General features: G+C 38.8%; 1 protein-coding gene across 3 annotated transcripts; it reads right to left on the bottom strand.

Annotated features, from left to right (window-relative positions):
- pphln1 (periphilin 1) lies at window positions 1-15,453 on the bottom strand. Of its 3 annotated transcripts, XM_058417249.1 has the most exons (11): window positions 15,107-15,453; window positions 14,776-14,829; window positions 13,790-13,854; window positions 13,650-13,714; window positions 12,374-12,580; window positions 12,016-12,080; window positions 9,476-9,610; window positions 4,344-4,519; window positions 2,209-2,285; window positions 1,312-1,443; window positions 1-604 (listed from the first exon to the last, which is right to left on the bottom strand). In XM_058417249.1, the coding sequence occupies exons 4-11, from the start codon at window positions 13,674-13,676 to the stop codon at window positions 410-412; spliced, it is 1,014 nt and encodes a 337-aa protein (XP_058273232.1). In that variant the 5' UTR covers window positions 13,677-13,714; window positions 13,790-13,854; window positions 14,776-14,829; window positions 15,107-15,453; the 3' UTR covers window positions 1-409. The 3 variants fall into 3 exon arrangements, with proteins under 3 accessions (XP_058273232.1, XP_058273231.1, XP_058273233.1); XM_058417248.1 differs by lacking the exon at window positions 13,650-13,714 and having other exon boundaries at window positions 15,107-15,437; XM_058417250.1 differs by lacking the exons at window positions 9,476-9,610; window positions 13,650-13,714 and having other exon boundaries at window positions 15,107-15,428.
- Window positions 15,454-18,693: the final 3,240 nt, after the last annotated feature.

The raw sequence follows: 18,693 nt of genomic DNA, 5'->3' as shown, positions 1-18,693 counted from the left end.
TCAGAAGGTAGAATATGGCATCTTTATTGATTTACAGAGATAGACGACATACTGAAAACTTCCAAGAACAAAAACGTCCAATACAATTTTGAAAAGACCAATGGCAAATCATACTAATCCATGGGCAATATTTAAGCATGATCCCCCCCCAGATTAAGCAGTTTGGGTTTAAAACAATCCAATTTTATGAATTAATACTGTATCAGAATAATTAGCATTTATTTACATTAGTAACGATTGGTCACTTAATCCTCTAAGATGGACTAGCTTGAGGCAGTACACTAAATATAACTGAATTCAAGAACATTTGTGGAAATATAATGTTCCAAAATATTACAGATCTGGAAAACATGAATCAGTGCACTCATAACAATGATGAAGGTTTTCTCCCATATGTAATGCTGGCACTTCAGACAGTAGGTTCCGGTTGACGAACTACCTCATCCAGTTCTGAGATAAAGTGTCGCAGATCCTCAAGACATCGCTCACGAATCTCACTGAGGTTTTCTTTCAAAGGGTTCTGCAGGTGCTTCTCTAGACTCGGGTCCTTGGCCACAAGCATCTTCACCACCATCCCAAATGTCTCACAGTCCTGGCGGTACACCTGAACATCAAAAAAGCCTTAAAGCGTTGTTGAAGCTGTGCATTTGTTTACACAATAATGCTCACAGACATTGCTAAGAAACTGTAAACTGTATCTAGAAGTACTGCTAACCCACATGAACATGAACAAACATGAATATACACCAATTAGCATCTCTCTGTGAGCAGTGAGAGGTGAAGTGAATAAGACTGATGATCTCCTCATCATGGCACCTGTTAGTGGGTGGGATATATTAGGCAGCAAGTGAACATTTTGTTCTCAAAGTTGATGTTAGAAGCAGGGAAGATGGACAAGCGGAAGGATTTGAGCAAGTTTGAGCAAGGGCCAAATTGTGATGGCTAGACCACTGGATCAGAGCATCTCCAAAACTGCAGATCCTGTGGGGTGTTCCCGGTCTGCAGTGGTCAGTATCTATCAAAAGTGGTCCAAGGAAGGAACAGTGGTGAACTGGCGACAACGGTCACTGATGCAAGTGGGGAGTGAAGGCTGGCCCGTGTGATCCGATTCAACAGACGAGCTACTGTTGCTCAAATTGCCAAAAAAGTTAATGCTGGTTCTGATAGAAAGGTGTCAGAATACACAGTGCATCACAGTTTGTTGAGTATGGGAGGGTCTTCTGCTAATATCTTGGTGTCAGATACCACCCCTGATAATCACAAAATGCCATAAAAATTCAAAAATACAGAATCAAACAGATTTAATCCAACCTTCTCTATTTCTCGGGCTTTGGCTGCAATAGCTTGAGATCGCCGCTCATGGAAGTCATCTGTAATTGTAGATGCTTCATCTGCAGGAGCCAGAGGTTCGTCTGGTTGACGTTCTACCACTGGCATGTCTTCCTGTGGAGCATACAGAGTTTTCATACAGATTGTTAACCAGAAGAATGGAATATTCAGTTTGCTGAGAACATTCACAGTATTCAAGATGCTGGCATGCCTGTATAACTTTGAAACAGGGTTTAGTTATAATACAGCCACTAAAGGCATATAGATCATAGAAAAGTCAAGATTTCCCTATTATAAACAAAATCTAAAAACACAATTAAGCAGTAAAGGCCAGAACATTAATGCTCCTCTTAAAATAGACACATGATCATTAATGTTAGGACTAAGTTGGGCCATACTGCATGTTGTAGAGACATTAAACTTCAACAATATGGCCACCACATTACAATCAATTTTAGAAGCCTAAAGCCCAAGCAACTATATTTTATGACTGGATGCATGACTCTGCATAAAAGTTAAATATGTTCAATCCGTAAGGTGTACCAAGATTGAGGCATGTTCATTGGTAGAGACCAATGTAAAGTTCAAATGTGTTTCTCAGGAAATTTCCCATCAAGCTTAAATTTGGAATATTAACCTCTACATAAATTTCAAATGATTACTTGATTTGAACTTTGCCAATGTCAGTGGACCCACCTGGTGTCCACAATGGAAGTCCTGAGAGTGTAACAACTTGGACAATATTTATTTATTATTATGTTTATTAAAAGTACCTAAACAACCCATAAACAGCTCCCTCAATGGACTCACTGAAAGGATTAAGGCTAAACACAAGGTTCAGGATTGAATGTTATGTCATTGAAGCAAGATGCTACTTACTTTAGAGGCTGACACAGAACTATGTGGTGATCCGTCTCGGGACACGCTGACAGATGGCCCTGGGGCTCTGTCCCTGTCTTTAAAAAAAAAAAAAAAAAAAAAGATGTACCATGGAAGAAATGTGACTAATGAGCTGTTTATTTATTAAAATCCTCAAGGATCTCATATATTACCTTACCATTTATGTAAATAATTTTAAACTTTTTATGAATATAATTACATTTTGTGTGACCCATTATTTAAGAAAGTGTTGCTATTTACAATTACATTTCTGACACTTGGCAGACCCCCTTATCCAGAGCAACTTAAGAGTGTAAAACTCTCTTGGGGGGGGGGGGGGGGGAATACAGCAAGAAGAGCAAACAGACAATTGCTAAGTTGTTTGTGACTCAGCTGTACTGACATCTAGGGGAAGTTCATTTCAGAATATACAAGAGTCTTGATCAGAATACTTTATTACTCTCCTAAGGAAAATGTGTACCTTCCTTGTACCCTGAGAGATGGTGAGACCAGTCAAACAGTGCTGGAGGACTGGAAGGAGCATGGTGCAGTGTGGTGTGTTAGGTGCTTTGAGGCAAGTTGGTGCTGTTTATGGCTTTTGTATGAGTGCATCAGTGTTTTAAATCTGAGGCAGGCAGCGACCAGAAGCCAATGGAGGGAACACAGCAACAGGGTGGTGTGGGACAACTTCTCAAATTCTTTTGATATTGTAAATGTGATACTGACATGAACATCTCAGATAAGCAATGTGCTAAGAAAAGAACAGTTTTCTTTCTAAAAACCCTTGATGGCAATTTTTACAATCAGCTGTCTCTCTGGGTATCACAGAACAACCTCCAAGATCCCAATCAGTCTGGCTTCAAAGTGGCACATTCCACAGTGACTGGCATTGTGGTTGTCACAGAGAAGCTCCATGCTGCAAGATCAGCCAAACGGTCTCATCCTCTTCAACCTTTCAGCAGTGTTTAACACGGTAAACCACAAGATTCTCTTGTCTACCCTTAAGAGTCTGGGAATTTGTGGCACAGCATGGCAATGGTTTGCTTCCTATCCAGAAGTTCATTCATATCAGGTGACATGGGGGGAACTGATATCTGCTCCATGCAGACCCCCCCAGTGGCATCCCACAAGGCTCAGTACTTGGTTCTATTTCTGTTAATGAGCTGTGATTTTTTCCACTTTCACAACCAACAGAAAAAGAACAGAGCAAAAAGTCTTCCCGGGTTTAGTAGACAGAGAGCAGAGGTTGACCATGGTTAAGGAAAGAGAGTAGATCTAAGTGTCTGTGGCTAGGTTTAGGGACAGTTATAAGCTAATTCTCACCTTTTAGAGTTGCCTTATTTAGCTTCCATAGCATTAAGCATTATTGCAGTGGTCAAATATTGGGAAATGTATCAAGAGCTAATAGAGGTCCAGCTAACAGAGGGATACTCTCTGATTTTCAAAGGAAGAAGAGCATTGAATGCAGGGTTGCCAGATTGGGCAAGTTTAAAAATACCTAGATACCAAAATCTTGTTTTATATCAGATCATTTTAATTAAATAAAAAAAATTGTCTTTGTTTTCCCATTTCTGGGGTCTTATGTGGTTTTTGAAATGTATTTTCTTGATTGTTTTTTCTGTAGATGGGATGGAATTTTTTTGAAAACTGTAAAACAATATACATTGAACACAATTAAAAGTGTGCCTGAAACTACATAAAATGATAGACTGTATGCTGGATGACTAAGTTTAACTACCTACTGACTCTAAAAAATTTAGATTTTCACACTAGATAGTATGAAAACCTCTGTAACTATTTTAGGCTATTTTATTATTTATGCTGTTCTGTCCCACCAGAATTCATGGTCAATGTTCACTGCCTAAAATAGTGGAATTAAACACAATTATAATCAATAAATGGTGTGCCCTGTAATTAGACTACAACCAAAACAAGAGGCAAAATCAACAGAAAATTGATAGAGAAAGCCAGCACATGACATCAGCCAGTAACATATGAAACATATTGAGATCAAAGTTCAGGATGTAAACAAGGAAATAAAAAAAAATAATGTATTCACATTTTTTATTGATGTATGCAAACATCTGCATTCAAGTGTAGCCTAGAACAAACTAGAGAGAGCAGACAGAGCCTACTTTTTCCTAGAGGAGGCTGGTACATGTGGCTCTTGCCCCGGTCTGGAGAGTAGCTTCGGCTGCTAATGCTGGAACCGGAGCGGCTGTGAGGGGAAGGAGACACGTCCTGTCGAGTAGGGGAACAGTCGTGGACTGGAGGAAAGGGTGCTTTACGCCGCAGTCCTTCTCTCTCCTCCCTGTGGGAAGAGAAGCACAGTGAAAACTAGCAAATGCAACTTCTGAACAAAGACAATAAAATGGAACATTAAAGGGCTTTACAACATCTTACCACATAGCAGGTAAGACTCTTAATGAGACCAATACCAAACAGTGTCCTAAAATAAAAGTTTCCTAAATAGCTTTTTCACCAAGGTGCTAACATTTCTCATATTCCACACAAACAAAAATATAGCTATGAAGAGCAGACTGGTTCACTGTTCCACAGTATAATACATTTATAATGAGATCTCTGATCTGTATGTAGACTGGCAGATCTGCAAAAATACAGCTATATCAACACCAATATACTTATAAATAAAATGAAAGCAGGAATAATCTCAACTGCCACATTTAACATCAGCAACTATTTAATCATAGAACATAAAGCACTGCCAAAGAGCTACATGTTAAGGGAGAAACGCCGAATCTGGACGCAGCATGGACAGCCACAGAGAAATGGATTTCACTACAAGCTTGAACTCTACTGAACAAATGAAGTAGAATCGTAACCTATGTTCAAAGAAGTGGTGTATCAGTGCCAGAATCTGAAGCTCAATTCAGAGAGCCATGCTGTAATCATTTCACAAAAACAGTCACAGGTCTCTAATGGGGCAAAAACAAAGACTACACGTTATATTTGGCTGACCTTTTGTAAAAACAATGCAGAAAAACTTAAGTCAGTGAAGAAGAAGAAAGAAAACAAGGGGTATACAACAAAGAAGAACAAGATGACACATTAACAGAATGAATACAATTAGCCTTTGTACCAAACTCAATGGGAATGCTGTATAATGGCAGAATAGATTACAACCCTAACAGGCCTTGGATGTCTCGTCATACTTCATTATTCATCATTGTGCCACACACACACACAGTTCAACAGTGTTCACATAGAGACTGTGGTTCTACTGTGGTTCTTCAGATCACAGAAGGTCAGGTGCTCCACCTGAAAAATGCTTCAAACTGTTGAAAATTTAAACACACTAATTAACCAATCACCAAATCCAAATTCCATTTAAAGACAAAACAAATTGCTTAATTAAAACACCTATTCTAAAATGTATTAAATACTGCCATGCCACAGGTCAGAATGCTAAAACTATGAAGATTTATTTATTTTTATTAGAGTTGAAAATGCAAAAAATCTGAATTAGTAGAGATGATTTCAGACAAGGAGTGGTGTTCAAGTTGTCAACTGGTGTTTTAATTCTTGATCTTTTTGAGTTTGCGCCAAATGATTCTGAAAATATTAAGTGTTCTGTGAATGAAAAAAAGGTTGGGAAATGCTGCTGCACTTCTTGTGCATTAAATGGATTCAAAGAGTAGGTGAACTGGAGAAATGTTCTGAGTACACAAGCTCATCAGATTCCAGACATCTTTTCAAAGTGGTGGCTAACAAATATTTTTAAAAAAGTCATTCAAATTACAGTTTACAGATGATCTTGTCTGACTGATTTTTGGCTTACACAGAAATAAAACTGAAAATAAAATCAATCAATTAACAATCAACTAATAAACAAACTATAGTAAAAGAACCAGAAACTAGAAGAACTAAAGCAAACTAGACTAGACAAGGCAAAACAGGGTAAGAAAAGCCAAACTCAACATGTAAACATGTGCACTTTGCACAAAATGTACATTGTCCTTAACCAAACAACCACACCTAACACACACTGTCTCAAAGCATACATCCAAATCAACAGACGAATGACTTTATCAAAAGAAAAGCAAATGTTGAATGAGCGAGCCAGAGCCCAGAACTGAGTTTCACTAAAATCAGTGAGGTGAGGTGGATTGTGCCCAGGACATGCCCTTACCACCTGAAGGAGACTGGATGTTTTTGTAAGAATGAATATATACTGCTTAAGCAAGATGTGGCACACTGAGATGGACTCATACACAAACATTAAGTTGTGGAATCCAATTAAAAGCTTCTTCCACAGTATTAGATAAGGGGTGATAGTTGCTTGAACTTGAATCAAGCTCTTGTTGTAGGCTTCCAGAAACAAGTCATTTTTGAACAAAACTGGGGTGACCAGGTCAGGTTTGTGACCTGCTTGCTCAGACAGTCCATAACATACCTAGGCTGGTTCTGGAGTAGCAGCTTCTTCATTATAAGGTGTAGGACCCTCTTAATAGTGGATGCACATTTAGAGCCTCCAAGTCCTTCTTCAGGTGCTTTGTTTCTGTCCTGGGATTTGGTCAAACCTTTCAAACCCATGCTCATTCATCCTTGGGAGTTAATTTGTCTCACTTATATTATAATTCTTATATTATGTGGTGCCTGCGCATCTTTTCCATTTCTGGAATCTTCCAGATTGTTTAAAGAGATGCGAAGAATAGCATGTTTAACACAATGGAATTCCAATGTAATGAATTAAAGCTAATTTGTTTGTTTTAAAATGACCCATGATGTATGAAACACTGAGAATAAATATCTGTAGGTCCCCCTGCTAAAGAAAGCACATGTACAGGCTCATCTGAAGTTTGCCAGTGAACATCTGAATGATTCAGAGGAGAACTGGGTGAAAGTGTTGTGGTCAAATGAGACCAAAATCCAGCTCTTTGGCATCAACTCAACTTGCCGTGTTTGGAGGAGGAGGAATGCTGCCTATGACCCCAAGTACACCATCCCCAGGTGACAGGACAACTGCACTGCATCAAAGGGACGATGGACAGGGCCATGTACCGTTAAATCTTGGATGAGAACCTCCTTCCCTCAGCCAGGGCATTGAAAATGGGTCGTGGATGGATATTCCAGCCTGACAATGACCCAAAACACACGGCCAAGGCAAGAAAGAAGTGGTCCAGAAAGAAGCACATTAAGGTCCTGTAGTGGCCTAGCCAGTCTCCAGACCTTAATCCCATAGAAAATCTGTGGAGGGAGCTGAAGGGTCAGCCACAAAACCTTAATGACTTGGAGAGGATCTGCAAAGAGGAGTGGGCCCAAATTCCTTGAGATGTGAGATGTGTGCAAACCTGGTGGCCAACTACAAGAAATGTCTGACGTCTGTGATTGCCAACAAGGGTTTGGCACCAAAGAACTAAGTCATGTTTTGCAAAGGGGTCAAATACTTATTTCACTCAATAAAATGCAAATCAATGTAGAACTTTTCTGAAATGTGTTTTTCTGGATTTTTTTGTTGTTATTCTGTCTCTCACTGTTCAGATAAACCTACCATTAAAATTACAGACTGATCATTTCTTTGTCAGTGGGCAAACATACAAAATCAGCAGAGGATCAAATCATTTTTTCCTTCACTGTATAAAGGTTTAGCCTCAAATGTAGGTTGGTCACTGCAATCAGACCATGTTACAGTTAGCTTAGAACCAGATCAAGGTTCTGTTGTAATGAACTGCTTATTTATTTTGTAACTATAATGCCTAATTTTCCAAAAGATGTTGAAAACATTCCGTGGATAAAATAGTAATTTAACTTTAAACTATCATTTTTTTCTCCTATGTTTCTATACTTCTGTAAAGCTGCTTTGAGACAATGTCCATTGCCTCAAATTTCTTAGAAATTCTGGTCTATGCTGAGATAATTGCATCACACAATTCCTGCAGTTCGTTCAGGTGCACTTTCATTTTATAAATCTCCTGTTCTAACAAACCCCAAAGGTGTCCTGCTGGACATTAAATGTGAATGCCGCTTAAGACCACTAAAGGCATTGCCATGTTTGTGAAACCAATTTGAAAAGACTTTTGTTTTGTGACGTGGTGCATGATCATACTGGAAGTGGCCATTAGAAGATGGTAAATTGTGGCCATGAAGGGATGCACATAGTTAGCAACAAAACTCAAATAGACTGAGGCATTCATGCAATGATTGATTGGTATTATCGTTTGGTATTAACATGCCCAAAGTGCATCAAGAAAACATTCCCCACACCATTACAACACCTCCACCAGCCTGGACTGTTGACACAAGGCAGGTTGGATCCATGCATTCATGCTGTTATTGGCAAATTCTGTCTCTACCATCTCTGTGCCTCAACAGAAATTAAGGTTCATCAGAACAGACTACATTTCTGTATCTTGTGCTGGCTCCAGTTTTGAGGAGTCTGCCCTCTTCAGCCCCAGCTTTCAGTTCCTGGCTGACAAGAACCACCAAATGCGATCTTTTGCTGTACTCCTCCTTCCGAGATGCTTGTCTGGTCACCGAACTTGTACAGAGTGGTTATCTGAGTAGCTTTTCTGTCAGCTCCAACCAGTCTGCCCATTCTCCACTGACCTCTCACAAACAATGTTTTTTTTATTTTTTTTTTAAATACACAAATCTGAGTAAAGGCTGCTTTGTGTAAAAATCTGGGGAGATCAACAGTTATAGAGACTCTCTAAGCTTATTAAGCAACAATCATGCCATGGTCAAAATCAGAGATCACATTTCTCCTCATTCTGATGGGTGTAGTGAACTTTACTTCAATCAGTAGGTGTACAGGTGCTTCTAATGAAGTGCTCTGGAGTGCAAGGCATATATAATATGATATACCAATATGACAGGCCAGTGGCTCCAAAAAAATTATTGCCTTGATGATAAGAAATGTTGGAAGAGAAGGGCCAGACTTGTTTCAGTTGACAAAAAGGCTATGGTAATTCAAACAATTGGTAATTACAGGTACTCTTTACCCCTCGGTGAGCAGAAAAACATAAATCAAACCTTGAAGTATATGAGCTACAACAATCAAAGACCACCCAAGCAGGCCCATAATTTACTAATTTTGTACATGAACATGCTTCAGAACAGAAGATTTGCAGCATGAATGTGTACCTGATATATGCAGCAATTACATGGTGCAATTACGTATTACATGTACCAAAATCTGTGACACAAAGAATTAAAGTTTGTAAATTCCTAGACTTATCCTTGATCAACACCCACTCCAAACACACACAGTGTAACCTCATTCATTTTAGATACTGCTCATGCCTACCCTCGGTCCAAGTTCATAATGGCCTGGATTAATGTGTCATCTCCCAGGTTGGGGCCCAGTGCTGAGAGGGGTCTGGGAGCAGGGTAAGAGCCCTGGGTACGAGCATTGGGAGAGGAGACAACTCGACTGCGGCCTCTGTGAGATGAAAAGATAAAATAAGGCAAAAATAAATAATGAATAAGGGCCTTTAATGCATCTCTATCTCCATTTTTTGGACACACACTTCCCAGTGTTGCTTTCAAGAGATTAAGCCCAGTTTCCATTCTACACTACTCATTAAGATTCATTAGTGCACAGTTTTAGTAGGGAACTCAGACACTTTATTAGTGTCATTTATTAGTGTCATGCAATTATCCAAACAGCCAATCATGAGGCAGCAGTGCATTGCATAAAATAATAATAAAAAAAACACCACAAGAGCTTTAGTTAATGTTCTCATCAAACATCAAACAGGGGAAAAAGGATCTCAGTGACTGTGGCAAAGATGATTGCCTTGTTGTTGAGAGAGGTCAGAGGAGAGATAAGCTACAGTAACTCCCATAACCATTACATCCATGGCGAGCAGAAAAGCATCTCAGAATGCACAACACATTAAACCTTCAGGTTGATGGTCTACAACAACATACGACCACATTGGGTTCCACTCCTGTCAGCCAAGAACAGGAATCTGAGGCTACAGTGGACACACACTAACCCAAACTGGACAACACCTGGTCTGATGAATCTGCAATCTATCCATAGAACAAATCTGGCTATAAATAGTCCAAGTCGCTGGAGGTGGTGTAATGGTGTGGTGAATATTCTCCTGGCACATTTTAGGCTCCTTGATGATTGATACCAGTCAATTATCATTTGATGCCACAGACTATTTGAGTTGTTGCTGACCTCATGGGTCTTTATGGGCACAATTTACCATCTTCTACTGGCTACTTCCAGCAATATAATGCACCATGTCAAACAATTCATGTCCAGCCTGGTTCCATAAACAAGATGAGGAGTTCAGTGTTCTCCAGTGGCTTTCTCAGTCAGCGGATCAGTTTCCAGCAGAGCACAATAAGGATATGGTGGACAAATCTGCAGCGAAGATTTGCAATCATATCAAATTGGATCTGAATCTTTAAGGAATGTCTCCAGCACCATAAGAAATCTAAAACCGTTCTCTGGAGGAGAAAGGAGTTCATACCCAGTATTACTTCTGCCTCACAGGGAGGCTGCAGATACATGGGACTGCTGTGGATACTTGGCCACTTGGGGATCTTAACACTGGCTGCTGTGGTTGGTTTTGCGCTCGGCTCACCAGCATTTAACATACACTATATTGCCAAAAGTTTTGGGACACCCCTCCAAATCATTGAATTCAGGTGTTGTTTTCAGAGGTTGCGCTCGGCCCCTTAGTTCCAGTGAAAGGAGCTCTGCATACCAAGAAATTTTGGACAATTTCATGCTCCCAACTTTGTGGGAACAGTTCCAACATGACTGCACACCAGTGCACAAAGCAAGGAGCATAAAGGCATGGATGTGTGAGTTTGCTATGGAGGAGGAACTTGACTGGCCTGCACAGAGCAAGAAATTGTCCAAATTTTCTTGCTATGCTAAAGCATTATGAATGCCTTTCACTGGAACTAAACGGCCGAGCACAACCCCTGAACTTAATGATTTGGAGGAGTGTCCCAAAACTTTTGGCAATATAGTGTATGCTCAATGCTGGTATTGACTGTATACAGCTGTAGAAAGGACATAATTTATAATCCCACTCTTCGGTGTTTATATAAGTTATAATCCCACTGGTTCCTCTCAAGGTTTCTTCCTCATATCGTCTCAGGGAGTTTTTCGTGCCACCGTGGCCACTGGCTTGCTCATTAGGGATAAACATAAATAAATAAATATTTAACCTCTTGATTAAATCTGAATACAGAAACAGAAATATAGCTACAGATAGTACAGAGTTCACATTATATGACAGAAACAGGAATACGCTGAAAAATTATAGAACAATATTAAATTTCTTGTTCATCTCCCGAGCTCTTAAACATGCTAAGAAATGTACTGGTAACACTGAGCAGAAACACTAGTTCATGTCTGTATTATATCTATCTTGGCCTAAGTGTAGTGTGCTCATGATAATATGAACATTGCTGAATATCTTCTGAACATCACTGACAACAAACAACTGAAGAACTGAACTTTCAGAAGCCCAGCCTTCTGGTGAGCACTGTAAAAATGAAACAAGGTGCAGTGATCTGGTGGTGCAGCATGTGGTCAGTGTGTTCTGTCTCTACTCTACCCTAAAGCACTATGACTTCCATACCAGCTCAACACAAATCACTAGGAAGCTACAAAAATGCATCCAAACAAGCAGAAAAGACGATGCATCACTAGCAGGAGAGAAACAGAACTGAACTAAAATTTAACCACTTCTTTATTTACAAAAAAACAAACAAAAAAATCCCTCACCAACTGCATGCCGCTCGTTCCTGTGACCAAGGACTGATACGACACTTTGAGAATACATCTTTTATACATGCAAACATTGTAAATACCTGAAGTCCACCTGGCGTCCAGAATGAGAATCATCTTTGGGCGCTCTATAATAAGAGTAGTCATCCTGTTGAAGAGGTGGGAGGGATGGAGACACAGCTATGATCTAATATCTATAGTGATTCTGTACACAACAGCATGAGAGAAAACCTGACATGAACATATTTCTCTACTAGATCTGAAATGCACAAATAAAGACTCGTACCCCATTGAAAATACTGATTACACAGACCTTAACGAATGCTGGTTCCACAATTAAAGGTTAACGTTTACTTCTCTGTTTAATTTAGGCAGGTGCCTAATCATATAATCATTTTTATCTAATCCTGACTTGAAGAATGAAGGAAATTCAGTTCTTACCCTTCGATTAGCTGGACCTCCTCTGGATTCGTTGGAGAAAGAGTAGTGGCTGTCACTATGGTAACCCTTTTTCTCATCGTTGTGGTAGTTTCTTGGACCACCATTTGGGTAAAAGCGAGGAGAGTCATAGTCAAAGTTTCGGACGTAGTCTTCATCAGGACGGCCAAAAGCTCTCCTTTCCCCACCACCTCCTCTTGGGTAAGGGGCCTGAAACAGACAAATTGAAAGGACTAACATACCTTTTGCATCACACAGATCCTTATCCAGATTTATTTTACAAACGTCGTAACTAATCAGAACAAGCCACAGTTAAAGTGGGTAAACTTTACCGGCCTCATGTGCCACTACTACAACGAAGAAAGATCAAATCGCTTTGAATGAGCTGTTAAACTCCTGATAGGTCAGTCAAATATAGTGCTTTTGAAACTATAAGTGTTTTAAATTTCGCTCTCTCAGTACAGTTCTAAGTACACAATTTATGCTTGTGTTACTATACACAATTCTTCACTCCCACTTATTAATTTCACTCTGTCGAATGGACTACATGAGGACTGCTGCTGACCGGATGCAATGTGGACGGTGGCATATTCTCATCACTGAAAGAACACCACAGCCTCGTTAAAGCCTGGCGATATGATACAGCTACACTATATTGCCAAAAGTTTTGGGACGTCTGCCTTTACATGCACATGAACTTTAATGACATCCCATTCGTAATCCATAGGGTTTAATATGGAGTTGGCCCGCTCTTTGCAGCTATAACAGCTTCAACTCTTCTGGGAAGGCTTTCCACAAGGTTTAGGAGTGTGTTTACTCTAGAACATTTGTGGGGTCAGGCACTGTTGGACGAGAAGGCCTGGCTCACAGTCTCTCAGCATGATAGGAAGCTCAAGCACTAAAAGAAAAGCTGCAGAATGAGACGAAGAGCGCTCTGAACAGGGGATCCCCTGGAAGGACAAGTGGAATGAATACAGATGTGACAAGTACTAAAGATTCTGTTCTGAAGGTGATTTAACAAAGTATTATTTAAGGTGTGAGAACAATTACAATAACCTGGTTGTATACATGTGACATGATTTATAATAGTTTCATTTTCACACAAAAAAAAAACCTGTGACATTGATCGGGGTGTGTAGACTTTTGATATTCTGTATATATAGGGTAATGTAGAATTACTCTCACACATCATGCATAAAACCCAGCAACTGAACCTCACCAAGCATCAGAAGAACTACAACTAGAGACAGAATACAAGAAAATCAACTAAAACCCTTACTGAAAATATAAACAGTGAACTGCACATCAGTGATGTCTTGGGGCTGTTTTAGGGCTCAAATCATCCTTAAAATACATTAAATAATGGGTTATATTATATCCATAGCTGACTTGGTGCCAAAAAATCCAGAAAGCTCTTACAGCTCTGTCGGGATGGAAGCGCTGCTCGTACATGTCTCGGATACTCCGGTCTCTCCTGAATGCCACTAGAGCAAAAATAAATCAACAAAAACAAATAATAAAACTTTAAAATAAATCAGCGCTACAGGACTCATGCACAATAACAAATACTACAGGAGGGAAAAGGTTTTTTGGGGAAAAAAACATAAAACCACAAAAAATAAAGCAAAAAATAAAAAAACATTTACATTTAGGCTTGATTGTCCAAAACTACACTATAGCCAAAAGTATTGGGACACCCCTCCAGATCATTGAGTTCAGGTGTTGTTTTTCAGGGTTTGGGCTCCGCCCCTTAGTTCCAGTGAAAAGAACTCTTAATGCTTCAGCTTCATACCAAGACATTTTGGACAATTTCATGCTCTTTGTGGGAACAGTTTGGGGATGACCCCTTCCTGTTCCAACATGACTGCACACCAGTGACCAAAGCAAGGTCCATAAAGACATGGATGAGTGAGTTTGGTGTGGAGGAACTTGACTGGCCTGCACAGAGTCCTGACCTCAACCCCATAGAACACCTTTGGGATGAATTAGAGTGGAGACTGTGAGACAGACCTTCTCATCCAACATCAGTACCTGACCTCACAAATGTGCTTCTGGAGCACACCGGCCCTTTGTGGATAGGGCCAAATATTCTCATAAACAAACTCCTAAACCTTGTGGAAAGCCTTCCCAGAAGAGTTGAAGCTGTTATGGCTGCAAAAGGGTGGGACAACTCCATATTACATTTATGTGCATGTAAAGGCAGACGTCCCAAAACCTTTGGTCTGACTCGCAGTCTCCGCTCTAATTCATGTGCAGGTCAGTCAAGTTCCTCCACACCTAACTGTCTTATCCATGTCTTACATATACACACACACGCTATATATATATATATATGTGTGTGTGTGTGTGTAAATATATACAATGACATGCATTGTTTTTTTCTTTTGCAGAAATATTCCACCTACTTGTTGATCTCAGTATGTGATGACCAGATGGACAGTCGGGAGAAGAAAAAGGACCTGAAAAAGAAGCAGAAATGTGACACCATCTCAGCTTAATGTGATTTAAATTGGAAAAGTGATTTCAGGAGCTGTTACACAAACTGGGGGTTAATGGGGAGCATTGTGCAACTGTTAGATGTAAATAAAAAAACAGTGAGAGAATGTGTGTATTATATAAGTATATAATATACTCGCTCGTGCACTTGTTTAGTAGTTCCAGACGCTAGCGCTAGCATTAGTCACCAGGTAACGCTTTGTTACTGCCCACTAGTATAAATCATTACACACAGCTTACCATTTACACCTAGACCAGGAGAGATCACGCAAGGTGTGAGTATTTACACATGACACGTCATATCAACCTTTTTACAGGACTAATCACCGAAAAATCGCTGGGTTTAACTGAAACTATCTGGATATTTGAATACAAGGGAAGCCACCCCCGATATTCACTTCCGGTCGCGTGGACGCAAATATTTCAGAATAAAAGTTTGAAAAAAAGGAAAAAGAAGCATTGACCCTCATTTTTCAAGCCGAGGAGTGTACCGATTATTAAGATTGCAGTGTTAGCGAGGTTATATTTATCTGTAACATGAATGTGGCTTTTAACCCGGGTTAAACACTGTAGCAACTCAGATAGCGCCTTGAGCCTGCTGTCCAATCAGAGAGCTGGGAATAACGATTGCGTCACCAGTGCTCGAGGATCCGTGGAGCTTCTCCAGGAGACAGAATCGTATTTTCCAAACAGGGTCATGGTCATTATTACGATTTCCCAGCGTGTGAATTTAGCATTAGACTGCACACACATCCCTGTAGCTTATTAAGGTCTACTCTATAGGTAGCCTTTTCATTTACACATTTCCTGAAATATCTAACAGTAAGAAAGTGGGCATTAAAAGAGCATGAATGTAGAACACAGTGAGATCCTGTTTCCTTAAACCAAGCTGAAGATCCTTTCTGCTTAATCCGAGCTGAAGATCCTGTCCCCTTAAACCGAGCTGAAGATCCTGCCCACTTAAACCGATCTGAAGATCCTGTCTTCTTAATCCGAGCTGAAGATCCTGTCCCCTTAATCCGAGCTGAAGATCCTGTCTCCTTAATCCGAGCTGTAGATCCTGTCCCCTTAAACCAAACTGTAGATCCTTTCTCCTTAATCCGAGCTGAAGATCCTGTCCCCTTAAACCGAGCTGAAGATCCTGCCCACTTAAACCGAGCTGAAGATCCTGTCTTCTTAATCCAAGCTGAAGATCCTGTCCCCTTAATCCGAGCTGAAGATCCTGTCCCCTTAATCCGAGCTGAAGATCCTGTCTCCTTAATCCGAGCTGAAGATCCTGTCCCCTTAATCCGAGCTGTAGGTCCTGTCCCCTTAAACCAAGCTGAAGTTACACATTAAAAGAGTAACTCATTAATCCAGGTTTTTACTCTCACTATGTCATGACTGCTCTTACTTCTAAGAAAGAACTAATTAGAATTAAATCAAGCAATATGAAAGACATAGTTTTTCTATCAAACTGAATTTTTGTCCTCATTTTCTGCTTCAAACCTCTATGTGTTTTCTATATAAAAGACAGATGGAGGATTCTGATTCTTTTACCTGTAAGAAATTTTCTCAGTTGCTATACGTTATAGTGGGATCCTTCCTTTGTGGTATATTTCAAACATATTAATTTTAAACATTAAAATCAGCCCAAATATTCAGTTGAATTGTGATCTGTTTAATAGATATAAAAGCATTTTTCCTGTTACACTTTTGTTTTGTTTTTTTACCACAGGTAACTCTCCCACATGTTTAGTACATCCCTTTCTGTTCTGTTATGCTTGAATTTCGGTACTGTTTATATTTATATTTATTTATATAATTGCACATCATGTCCCACTGTTACTACACTTAATATATTGCACTTGTATATGTCTTATTATTTTTATCCATTGTATTTGTAACTTAAAGTTAGATTATTTACATATTTTCTGTCTACAAAAAATCAACAATATAAATAGTTGCAGTAAAAATGTTTATACCATATAATTGTGTATAATTTAGTTATCAAATTTTTCCATGGCTAATGTTTGCATTAGAGGTTATATACGATCATTTTCAGCTTGATAAAAAGCTGTAGCTCTTTAGCCATATGCATGGTAGTGTATATTATAATTTGGCATTATACTTCAAAAAATAATGTTACAGTATTTTGTTCGTATGTAACATTTAATAAAACACTGTTTTTTTTTAAATGTTTGCATTAAATTTTCTTTATTTTATTACAGTCATTATTGTTTAATAGTTATATTTACAAATATAGGCATTTTTATAGGGCGAGCATAATGAGCGATTTTTCATCATTTGTTAACATTTGCATTATGTAAATTGTATTATGGCGACCTCGCCTGGAACCTTCCATTACCATTCCAGCCACTACAACATCCACTAAACCCCTAAGTTGTCTATGGCAGATCAAGCAGTCATAGATTCATCATCCTCAAATATCATGGAGGGAATGCGAAACCCTTCTGACTGTAATACATGGGTTATGCTTCATGATCAATCCATGGGATTTTATTCATTCACATCATGACATCTGATCTGGTTCCAAAGCCATCTAGTATTGAGTTTCACATCCCTGTCAAATGAATACAACATGCCATTACTTCTACTGTTTCTTATGTTGTAATAGGACATTTCTCCTGACTCTCTAGTGCCAAATTGTTTGAGATATAATACATCATCACTTCCTGTGTCTACTAGCACCTTCCAGTGTCATATGAACAATACAGTCCTTTTTTCATAATCAGGACATGTTCTTAAATACACATGACAATTTAGATGCTTCAGAATACTCAGCAGTTGATTTCCTGCACCTGAGACTGCTGATGAATTTTCAGAGTATTTTAATTAAAATGAATATAAAATAAGTTTGTTTAGTTTATTACTGTTTATAGCTGTTTGTAAATGTTTTTATGTAGAAAAACTTAATTGCATTATTTCTGTAGGCATTATTTTGCAGACTTTTGCAGTCTGTTGTGGCTGACAATGTGTTTTATCAGTTACGAGTTAACATTCTTTGATCTTGTGGGTTAGTTTCATAAATGAGAGCTAGGCTAGTGCAGGGGCATCAGAGCAGCCGTGCACACAAAGACCAAGTTTACATAAGTGAAAGAAACGAATGAAGTATATGCAAAATGATACGGATCCTTTGTTTGAGCAATAGCAATAAATTTGCTTGGGTTTTTTTTGCATGGAAGCTTGACTGAAAATGACTTAGACCAAATGGAGTAAAACATTGAAAGATTAAAAAGCTTAAATAACATTTTTTTTTATTTGTAAAATGTTTTTAAGATGTCTTTGGTTTTGTACAGTGTGTCTTAACAACAAATCATCTTGTCTGAAAATATCCAGCCATGTATAGCCGTTTCATTTTTGATATTATCAATATATTATCAGTTGATTACTAATCTTATTGTGTACAATACTTTGGAAAACATGGGGAAAAATGTCTTCTGTTCTTGTTGCTCAGTACAGGCCCGCTTGAGTCTGATCTACTAAACTTTATTTATTGTTTTTATTTGGAAGATTTTAATAGATACTAGTTTTGTTTAAGATACATACATATATATATATATATATATATATATATATATATAAAGTTCACCTGTAAAGGTTATAGTGCATTTTAGGTGCATCCTGAAATTTCAACCGAAAGCCGAATATCCTTAACTTTTTGTGAACAGTATATATATTTATATATATATATATATATATATATATATATATATACATATTGTATATATGACACACACACACAGACACACACACCTCACATACTTTTTTTTGTACACATAAACAAATCTCCTTTTTAAATGGCACCTGTCCCTGTCACGTGGTGG

This window comes from Hemibagrus wyckioides, linkage group LG19, assembly GCF_019097595.1.
Source record: "Hemibagrus wyckioides isolate EC202008001 linkage group LG19, SWU_Hwy_1.0, whole genome shotgun sequence".
Lineage (NCBI taxonomy): Eukaryota > Metazoa > Chordata > Actinopteri > Siluriformes > Bagridae > Hemibagrus > Hemibagrus wyckioides.
The sequence above is the reverse complement of the archived record's forward strand: the minus strand, read 5'-3'. Positions and strand labels throughout refer to the sequence as shown.